General features: G+C 35.0%; 1 protein-coding gene across 1 annotated transcript; it reads right to left on the bottom strand.

The window, feature by feature from the left end:
• Positions 1 to 10,112: 10,112 nt before the first annotated feature.
• On the bottom strand, positions 10,113 to 11,392 carry LOC100935250 (olfactory receptor 6C2-like). The gene has a single exon (XM_003772720.2). The coding sequence runs from the start codon at positions 11,347 to 11,349 to the stop codon at positions 10,411 to 10,413; it is 939 nt and encodes a 312-aa protein (XP_003772768.1). The 5' UTR covers positions 11,350 to 11,392; the 3' UTR covers positions 10,113 to 10,410.
• Between the last annotated feature and the right edge of the window lie 246 nt (positions 11,393 to 11,638).

Genomic DNA, 11,638 nt, shown 5'->3' with positions numbered 1-11,638 from the left:
TTGTAGATAACAAATTATTGAATTATGGTTTCTTCATTCTTCAACCTGCTTTTAATTAATGTGTGAATCCATCTCATTCCCATTCACACTTATGATTGCTAATTGTGAATTTTCCTTCATTCCATTTTCTTATTTTTGTCTTTTTCTCTCTGTTATTATCCTGCCTTTCCTTAAAATTTTGTTTTACTTGTTACTATGGCATCCCTTAATCAACAACACTCTTTATCTCCAGCCCATTTTTTATTCCTTTCCTCTCCTATTTCACTATTTCTCTATCCAAATGAATGTGTATAGATATTCTTTTTTTAAACAAATAATAATGCGAATCAAGTTCAAGCATTACCCACCACCCTTCTATTTTCTACTTTCCTATGAAAATTCTTCAGTGAATGTGGTTTAAGGACTCATATGAAACATCCTAACTGAATGTCAGAGTCATGAATTTAGGATTTATTGTCAGTAAATGATGGATTGCTTATATTATATACTTATATAAAAAGATCATGTAAAAATTTCTGGGGCAAACACAAGCAGAAAAAATTAAGAAATCCTCTTCTAAATGATGAAATTTTTACCATTGCATTTCTCCCTTCCCCTTTTTACCAAGGCATCCCTCTTTGTTGCTCCTTTATTTTTTTTAAAAATTCATCTTTATATAATTGACCCATATTCATGACTTCTGGCTATGTAGGGTTATTCTTCCTTCATAATGACAAAAGGTGGAAGATAGCATAGAGGCGACATGACTTTCTGTTACCTCCTCTGACTTTCTCTCAAACCAAGAGCAGATTAAGCCTCTAAACTGGTTTTGGAGTCAAAGAATCCACAAATATTTGGAGTACAGCACATTTGCAGAAGAAGGTACATTGGAAGAACTGAGCCCAGATCACAGTACAGGGAGACCAAGGCAAGGAGTTGGAGCAGGGAGTCACAGCATTGCAGTCTCCATTCACCTGGGAATTATCAGTGAGCTCTTAGGCTACTCTATCCTTGTTGCAAGAAGGTGCTTTGGTGGATTTGCTACAAAAAAAAATTATAAACCACTGAGCCCCAGAAGGCCTAGCTTCCATTATCCAGCACTGGAAATTAATTAACAGAACTTTCTCTCCTTTTAATTTTTATCTTCCTGTTCTTGGTCAAGCTTTGTGTTACACTCTTACACTGCTATACAGAAAGCCAAGGATGAGCATTATTTTTCTCAGCAACTTAGAGTGATAGGGATTGTAGAGGAACAGGATGGATACCATAAATTCAGAAGGGAATGGGAACTAAAGTTATGCAGATATCTTCCAACTTATTCCTAAGGTGTAGAAAATCTTATTCTTCTTGCTTCTTGTGTTATGCTGTTGTCTTCCTTCCAGTTACTCTTCTTTTATTTCTTACGGCTAGGAAAAATCATTGTCTCCTGCTTTTGGGAGGGGGAAGATGGGTTCAAACTAAATCACTGACATTCAGAGAAGAGACAAGGTCCTCTACAGACATGCTCTGAACCACCAGCTATCAAAAATGTTTGTATTCATTGTACCTAACAAGTAGCCTGTAAAATATTGAATAGGAGCTCTGAGTATTAGTTAGCTTATATTATTTCATGATGGTTTTAACATAGATAGATTTACTTTCTGTTTATTTTTAATCTAGTGGATCCAGCATTTAGTTACTTTATATTTACTATATAATTCATTATTAATGACATTTTTGAATTAGAAAATTTTGTGGAATTCAGTTACTTTACTATCTTGGTAATAATGTGGTCATGTAATGAAAAAACAGATCCCAATAATCACTAATGTAAGATCACATCTGTAAGAAATATGGAAGCTTTACTCAGTATGTTAAAATAAAAATGTTATCAACTAATTCTATATGGATAAAGATTATCAGTATCAATAAGCCTTTGAAACTTTAGTTAATATGAACTTGTTTATTCCTGAAAGGAGTTAGAAAAGACATAAGTAATATACTAATATCAATAAACCATTTCTTCTTGCATTCAAAAATATATGCAATATGGGATTCAACAGCTACTTTGGATTCTGAGGTATTAGGAAAGAAGTATTTGAGCCTGACTTCTTTTGCCAGGATTTATGGAAATCTGTTAAAAAGTCATTCAGAGCCACTGATTTAAGGAAGTGTTTCTTTTCGTAGGATTCCATAAGTTTAGAAATATAACTGCCAAGAAACCCAAATATTAAATATTTCAATCACATACTGCTGCTTTATAGCTACTCTACATTGATATCGAATTTGATTTCTTATAATGATGAAGTATAAGTAATCTTGACAAATATCTTAGCTACCAATTTAGCTATAAGCTGTTTCATAAAAATTCTGGTTGAGGGGGCGGAGCCAAGATGGCGGAGAAGACACACGCGTCTTTCTAAGCTCTTCTCTTACCCTCTTTATCAATAATATATCAAGCCTCAAAAATAGTCTTGACTGCTACAATTCGTAAAGATAAGAAGTAGAACAACTCACCAGCCGAAAAAAATCTGCAGTCTCGCCAAAAAAGGTTGGTTCCGGGGCCAGGGGGGAGATTGGCGCAGACTGGGAGAGAAATTAGGTTCCGAGGAGAGTCTCAAACCGAGGGTGAAGGCACAGATCTCAGCACAAGCCCGCAGCCCCAACCCGCAGTAAGGGGGCTTTTCCTTGGGCAGTTGGGATCCTGCACGGCAGGAGGACGCAGCCGGTTAGCCTCCAATCTGCGAGGGGGAGCTCGGCTTGGGGCCATAGAGCTTTTTTTTCCAGGGCCGATTTGCATCAGGCAGAGACACTGGGCAGAGTTTGTGGCTGTCTGCGTTCTGCAGTCTGCACTCAGCTGCTAATACTCACAGTCCCACAAGAGGCTCCGGCCTGGGCGGTGACACTTTCACCACTTAGTCTCTAGCCGAGGGCAAGCGATAATCCACTCAGCCCTACTAAGCAGTTTGATAGCTCGGCAGTGCTGAATCCACCTCCTGTTGGGGAAGGGAAAACTCTCACACAGAGCACTCCATACCTTGGAGCCGGAAATCAGTTTACATCTCTCCCTATTCTGCAGAGGAAGCTGGTAACCCCCTTGCCTAGGAGACCTACCCTAAAGGCTTTAAAACATGAATAAAAGATGAAAAGAACAATCAACAGCTTCTATGCAGAAAAAGAGCAGGTCAGCAAACCTGAAGAGACCTCAAACAGCAAAAATGCATCAGACTGTCCTCCTTTACATAATGCTCTCATAGAAGAGGCCATTAAAAGTCTCAAAAGAGAGTTAGAAGATAAATGGGGAAAGGAAAGAGAAGCCTTACAAGAGAGCAACAACTTCCTGAAATACGAATTGGAAAAATAAAGAATTCACTACAAAGTAGGATTTGTGATTTGGAAAAGACAAAGAACTCGCAAGAAAGTAGGATCCATGAATTGGAAAAGACAAAGAACACGAAGAAAGTAGGATCTGTGAATTGAAAGAAAATAATTCACTAAAAAAAATTAGTGAAATGGAAAAAATTCCACAGACCAAAACAATACATTCAAAACTCAATTGGACATATACAGAAAGAAGTAAAAAGCTATTGAAGAAAATAATTCTTTAAAAATTAGAACTGAACAAATTGAAACTAATGATTCATTGAGACAGCAAGAATCAGTCAAGCAAAAACAAAAAAATGACAAACTGGAAAACCACGAATTATCTACTTGCAAAACGACAGACTTGGAAAATAGATCTCAGGAGAGATAATCTGAGGATTATTGGACTTTCTGAAAACTATGATGAAAAAAGAGCCTAGATACTATTTTACAAGAAATCATCAAAGAGAACTGCCCAGATGTAATAGAATCAGAAGGTAAAATAGGCATTGAAAGAATTCATCGAACACCTTCTGAAAGAAACCCTAAAATAAAAACCCCAAGGAATATTGTGGCAAAATTTCAGAACTATAAGATTAAGGAAAAAATTTACAAGCAGCCAAAAAAAAAACCATTTAAATACCGAGGTGCCACAATAAGGATCACCCAAGATCTGGCTGCCTCTACATTAAAGGAAAGAAGGGCCTGGAATATGATATTCCGAAAGGCACAAGAACTTGAGATGCAGCCAAGAATAAACTACCCAGCTAAGCTGAGCATTTTCTTCCAGGGAAGAAGATGGACATTTAATGAAACAAATGGAATTCATTTGTTTCATAAGAAAAACCAGAACTAAACAAAAATTTGATCTCCAAGAATAGAACTCAAGAGATGCAGAAAAGGTAAAAATAACTCTTGAGAATTGTATTTCTGTTGTGGATATACAAAAGAATACATGTATAATTTGATTGTACTGATATAACATAAAAAGGGAAGTAGATATGGAAAAGGGATGATGGCAGAATAAGGTGGGAAGGAGGGATAAAAGAGGGGAACCACATCCCACAAAGAGGCTAAGGAAACTTATCATATCTGAGGGAATTTAGAGAGAGGAGGAACATTGTGTAATCTTACTCTCATCAGAGTTGCTCAAAAGAAAAAATAATTGACATTTGTTTTAGAGAAAATTCTCTCGCCTCATTAAAACGGGGAGAGGAAAAGGGAAAAGAAAAAGAGTAATAAGGGAAGGAAGGGGAAAGACTCAAAGGGGAGGGAGGATTATAAAGAGGATAAGTATCGTGATACAAGAGGGTACATAAGTTTAAAAGGGGGAAAGAGGGTTGGGGGAGGCAAGAATAAGTAAAGCACAATCTGGGGTTATTAGGATGGCAGGAAATACAGATTTAGTAATTCTAACCGTAAATGTAAATGGGATGAACTCCCCATAAAGAGGAGGCAGATAGCAGACTGGATCAAAAGTCAGAACCCTACAATATGTTGTTTACAAGAAACACATTTAAAGCAGGGGGATGCATAGAGTAAAAGTAAAAGGCTGGAGCAAAATCATTATGCTTCAGGTGAAGTCAAAAAGAGGGGTAGCCATCCTTATCTCAGATCAAGCAAAAGTAAAAATTGATCTAATTAAAAGAGATAAGGAAGGTAACTACATCCTGCTAAAGGGTAGCATAAACAACGAAGCAATATCAATATTAAACATATATGCACCAAGTGGTATGGCACTCAACTTCCTAAAGGAGAAGTTAAGAGAGTTGCAAGAAGAAATAGACAACAAAACTGTAATAGTAGGAGATCTCAACCTTGCACTCTCAGAATTAGACAATCAAACCACAAAACAAATAAGAAAGAAATTAAAGAATTAAATAGAATATTAGAAAAATTAGGTATGTTGGATCTTTGGAGAAAATTGAATGGAGATAGAAGGGAATATACTTTCTTCTCAGCAGTTCATGGAACCTATTCAAAAATTTACCATATATTAGGACATAAAGACCTCAAAATTAAATGCAAGAAAGCAGAAATAGTAAATGCTTTCTTTTCAGATCATGATGCAATAAAACTACATTCAACAAAAAGTTAGGGAAATAGACCAAAAAGTAATTGAAACTAAACAATCTCATCTTAAAGAATGATTGGGTGAAGCAGCAAATTATAGATACAATTAATAATTTCACTCAAGATAATGACAATGATGAGACATCATACCAAAATTTGTGGGATGCAGCCAAAGCGGTAATAAGAGGAATTTTATATCCTTAGAGGCTTACTTGAATAAAACAGAGAAAGAAAAGATTAATGAATTGGCTTTACAACTAAAAAAACTAAAAGACCAAATTAAAACCCCCAATCAAATACTAAATTGGAAATTCTAAAATTAAAAGGAGAAATTAAAAATATTGAAAGTAAAAAACTATTGAACTAATTAATAAAACTAAGAGTTGGTTCTATGAAAAAGCCAATAAAATAGATAAGCCTTTGGTAAATCTGATTAGAAAAAGGAGGGAGGAAAATAAATTAGTAGTCTTAAAAATGAAAAGGGAGAACTTTCCACCAATGAAGAGGAAATTAGAGAAATAATAAGGAGTTATTTTGCTCAACTTTATGCCAATAAATTTGATAACCTAAGTGAAATGGATGACTACCTCCAAAAATACAGACTTCCCAGACTAACAGAGGAAGAAGTAAATTGCTTGAATAGTCCCATTTCAGAAAAAGAAACTAGAACAGGCAATTAAACAACTCCCTAAGAAAAAATCCCCAGGACCAGATGGATTTACATGTGAATTTTACCAAACATTTAAAGAACAATTGGCCCCAATGCTATATAAATTATTTGATAAAATAGGGAATGAAGAGTCCTACCAAATTCCTTCTATGACACAGACATGGTACTGATACCTAAACCAGGTAGGCTGAAAACAGAGAACGAAAATTATAGACCAATCTCCCTAATGAATATTGATGCTAAAATCATAAATAAGATATTAGCAAAAGACTACAGAAAATCATCTCCAAGATAATACACTATGATCAAGTAGGATTTATACCAGGAATGCAGGGCTGGTTCAATATTAGAAAACTATCAATATAATTGGCCATTCAATAACCAAATTAACAAAACCATATGATCATCTCAATAGATGCAGAAAAAGCATTTGATAAAATCCAACATCCATTCCTATTAAAAACACTTGAAGTATAGGAATAAATGGACTTTCCTTAAAATAATCAGCAGCATCTATTTAAAACCATCAGTAAGCATCATATGTAATGGAGACAAACTGCAACCATTCCCAATAAGATCTGAGTGAAACAAGGTTGCCCACTCATCACCGTTACTATTTAATATTGTATTAGAAACGCTAGCTATAGCAATAAGAGCTGAGAAAGAGATTAAAGGAATAAGAATAGCAATGAGGAAGCCAAATTATCACTCTTTGCCGATGACATGATGGCATACTTAGAGAACCCTAGAGATTCTGCTAAAAGTTATTAGAAATAATCCATAACTTTAGCAAAGTTGTGGTTATAAAATAAACCCACATAAGTCATCAACATTCTTATATATCACTAACAAATACAACAGTCAGAGTTACAAAGAGAAATTCCATTTAAAGTAACTACTGATAATATAAAATATTTAGGAATCTCATCTGCCAAGGGAAAATCAGAAACTATATGAGCAAAATTACAGACCACTTTTCACACAAATTAAGTCTGATCTAACCAATTGAAAAATATTAAATGCTCTTGGATAGGGCGAGCAAATATAATAAAGATGAACACATTACCTAAACTAATCTATTTATTTAGCGCTATACCAATCAGACTCCCAAAAACTATTTTAATGACCTAGAAAAATAACAACAAAGTTCATATGGAAAAACAAAAGGTCAAGAATTTCAAGGAATTAATGAAAAAAATCAAATGATGGTGGCTTAGCTGACCAGATCTAAAACTATACTATAGAGCAGCAGTTACCAAAACTATTTGGTATTGGCTACAGGAATAGATTAGTTGATCAGTGGAATAGATTAGGTTCAAGGATAAAACAGTCAACAAATATAGCAACCTAGTCTTTGATCAAACCCAAAGATCCCAGCTTTTGGGATAAGAACTTACTGTTTGATAAAATTGCTGGGAAAATTGGAAACTAATATGGCAGAAACTAGGCATTGATCCATACTTAACGCCGTACACCAAGATAAGGTCAAAATGGGTTCATGACCTAGGCATAAAGAATGAAATTATTATAAATTAGAGGAACATAGGATAGTTTACCTCTCAGACCTGTGGAAGGGGAAGGTTTTTATGACCAAAGCAGAACTAGAGATCATTACTGATCACAAAATAGAAAATTCGATTATACCAAACTGAAAAGTTTTTGTACAAACAAAACTAATGCAGACAAGATTAGAAGGAAGCAATAAACTGGGAAAATATTTTACAGTCAAAGGTTCTGATAAAGGCCTCATTTCCAAAATATATAGAGAATTAACCTAATTTATAAAAAATCAAGCCATTCTCCAATTGAAAAATGGTCAAAGGATATGAACAGACAATTCTCAGATGAAGAAATTGAAACTATTTCTAGTCATATGAAAAGATGCTCCAAGTCATTATTAATCAGAGAAATGCAAATTAAGACAACTCTAAGATACCACTACACACCTGTCAGATTGGCTAAGATGACAGGAAAAAATAATGATGATTGTTGGAGGGATGTGGGAAAACTGGGACACATTGATTCATTGTTGGTGGAGTTGTGAACGAACCAACCATTTGGAGAGTAGTTTGGAACTATGCTCAAAAAGTTATCAAACTGTGCATACCCTTTGATCCAGCAGTGTTACTACTGGGCTTATATCCCAAAGAGATTATAAAGAAGGAAAGGGACCTGTATGTGCACGAATGTTTGTGGCAGCCCTTTTGTAGTGGCTAGAAACTGAAACTGAATGGATGTCCATCAGTTGGAGAATGGCTGAATAAATTGTGGTATATGAAAATTATGGAATATTACTGTTCTGTAAGAAATGACCAACAGGATGATTTCTGAAAGGCCTGGAGAGACTTACACGAACTGATGCTAAGTGAAATGAGCAGGACCAGGAGATCATTATATACTTCAACAACAATACTAGATGATGACTAGTCCTGATGGATCAGGCCATCCTCAGCAACAAGATCAACCAAATCATTTCTAATGGAGCAGTAATGAACTGAACTAACTATACCCAGAAAAAGAACTCTGGGAGATGACTAAAAACCATTACATTGAATTCCCAGTCCCTATATTTATGCACACCTGCATCTTTGATTTCCTTCACAAGCTAATTGTACAATAATTCAGAGTCTGATTCTTTTTGTACAGCAAAATAATGTTTTGGTCATGTATACTTATTGTGTATCTAAGTTATATTTTAATATATTTAACATCTACTGGTCATCCTGCCATTTAGGGAGGGTGGGGGGTAAGAGGTGAAAAATTGGAACAAGAGGTTTGGCAATTGTTAATGCTGTAAAGTTACCCATTTATATATCCTGTAAATTAAAGGCTATTAAATAAAAAAAAAAAAAATTCTGGCTGAAAAAAGCAACAATATGATGCTCAAGTGTGTCAAGATTTTCAAGAAGCCAAACATCAATCCTAAAGTGGCACATGGAATACAAAAGAAAAAGGATTACAAAATTGTCTCTCAATTCTCTCACAATTGTGTTGATAACAGTAGCAAGGATCTCTTCAATATATACTTGATCTAATTGGGCTTTTTCCCAATCTACCTCAGGACACAATATTAGATCAAATTGAACCCAGGCATAGAATGTGATGGTCACAGTGAATATAGACTTCTTGGAATCAAAATTAAGCCACTTTCTGGTCTCAAAGAGTCAAGTATCTATATGGCAGAAATCAAAAGTAATCTTTGTAGAATCATCCAGGTCTTAAAGTTCAGAACTTTGTTATTCTATCCAGCAAGAATGAAGCATATGTAAATCGTAGATTTATGCTCAGGTACATGCTTCCATGAAGAGACAGATGAGATGCTGAAAGGTAAACCTCATATTACCTGATCAAAATGTGAAATGTCCAATCTGAAGGAACACAGACTCACATCTGTAGGCCAATTTGGAGATAAATAGCAGAAATCCCAGCAGGATTACATGAATGTGAGTTACAATTATACAGGATATCTACTTTTTATAGAAGGAAAAACTGATATTGAGCAAGGTTATCTAAGGACACACAGGCATAAAATAGCATTTTGAATTTAGGTCTTTTGACTATGAATCCAATTTATTTTTATCAAAGTACTCCATGGCAGTAGGGGTGAGGTGCATAGAGAGTTTTAGCTAAACAACAACAAATAATGATATTAACAACTTGAAAGATAATTCATAAGCAAACACCACAGGGAAAAGATAGAAATCCAATTTGGGGAAATTAATTCAAATGATCAGAAGGCTATCCAGTTGAATAGGAAATGTCATAGTTGCTGACAGATTGGGCTCTTTTGACATGTTCTTAATTACAGTATCTATTTGTATAGGGGATGTTTTGATGACATACCAATTCCCTATCCCTGAAGTATAACTTCTCCCTGGAGGATAAAAGTTCAGATAAATGCCAGCAATATGGATAATAGCTTTAGAAATCAGCAAAAATAAAAGAACTTAAGAACAAATGTATAAGATTGAACAACTCTAAGGATTTTCCCAATTCAAAAAGTTTTTTCAACCATTTGTTCTCTATATATGCTCTCTTATGGGCAAGAAATGGCCTCAGGATGTCAGTGATCCAGAACTTACTTTTAAAGACAAGGACTTGTATAGGGTAGAACAGTAAATCAAGTGGCAGAAAGTAGGGAAGAGGTTTAGAAAACTCATGGGGGAGAAAAGAGAGCCTGGATCCATGTATGCATGGAAACAAAAAGTTGAGGATTAATGGTAAAAGTGACCAGACTATAGAGAAGTGGATAATTAATAAGAAAAAGTAAAACAGGATAGAATCCTGGATGGGGACTTAAGGGTAAATAATGTTTGGTTGTACTTTATCATGAACTCAGGATTCCTCTACACCTTGGTAACCAATGTGATTCTTTTGATAAAGTCTTTAAAGGCTTGTATGACTTGTTTGTTCCTCAGAGTGTAAATAAACGGGTTCATCACAGGAGCAATTGAGGTCATAAGCACTGATATCACCTTGTCCAAAGCTAGCTCTTCATTCCCAGGTGGCTTTATGTAGACAAAGATGCAGGTGCCATAAGTCATAGAGACTACAATCATGTGAGAAGAACAAGTGGAAAAAGCCTTTTTCCTTTGCTGGGCAGAGGGGAATTTTAAAATCGTCTTGACAATGTAAGCATAAGATAGAATTACCAAGATTAAGGTGGTCATGAGTATTAACACAGCAAACATTGCAATTATTTTTCTTAAGAATGTTGTATCAGAGCACGAATTCTTGAGAACTGGATAAGAATCACAGAGAAAGTGATCAATGACATTGGAATGAGAAAATTCAAGCTGGAGGCCCAGGCTCAGTGGTGGGAGGATGAGTATCAATGCAGCCAGCAAAGAACTCAGCATGAGCTGATAACAGACTTTACTGCTCATGATGGTTGTATAATGCAAGGGTTTACAGATAGCTACATAGCGGTCATAAGACATGGTAGACAAAAGGAAAAATTCTGTTGAACCAAAGAAAGTGATAAAAAACACTTGAGCAATACATTCATTATAGGTCACAATATTATCACCAGTCAACAAACTGTATAGATATCTGGGAATGCAGGCACTTGTGAATGAAACTTCTAAAAAGGAAAAATTTCGAAGGAAAAAATACATGGGAGTTTTCAGGTGGGCATCGACCAAGGTGAGGGTGATAATGGTCAGATTCCCAGTAACACTTAACATATAGGTAAGAAAAAGAAAAATAAAAAGTAGAACTTGGAATCGAGGATCATCTGTAAGTCCCTGCAGGATGAATAATGTAATCCCTGAATGATTCTGCATCTCCGGTTTCTGATATTTGATAGAACTGTATATAAAAAAGAGAATTTGGATTTGAAACTGAACGTAGCAAAATTAATTAAAATATTCAATGTAAATAGAGGAACAATACTTATTTGTAAATTTCATTAATTTTGCTAAATAATAGGTAAGAAATTAAAGACTTTTCAAAAACATTTTTTGCTGAGTTATAATTTATTGTGTTCACAAATACCTGCACCTCATTTTTATATAAATATATTTCAGATGCACTATCTATGCTCTAATCTGGACATTTATATGAGTACATTCA

Source organism: Sarcophilus harrisii, chromosome 5, assembly GCF_902635505.1.
Source record: "Sarcophilus harrisii chromosome 5, mSarHar1.11, whole genome shotgun sequence".
Classification (NCBI taxonomy): Eukaryota; Metazoa; Chordata; class Mammalia; order Dasyuromorphia; family Dasyuridae; genus Sarcophilus; species Sarcophilus harrisii.
This window is presented reverse-complemented; position numbering and strand designations above follow the sequence as displayed.

What these genes read in the sequence shown, in the direction of transcription:
- LOC100935250 (XM_003772720.2), bottom strand. Translation starts at nt 11,349, where the DNA reads ATGCAGAATCATTCAGGGATTACATTATTCATCCTGCAGGGACTTACA.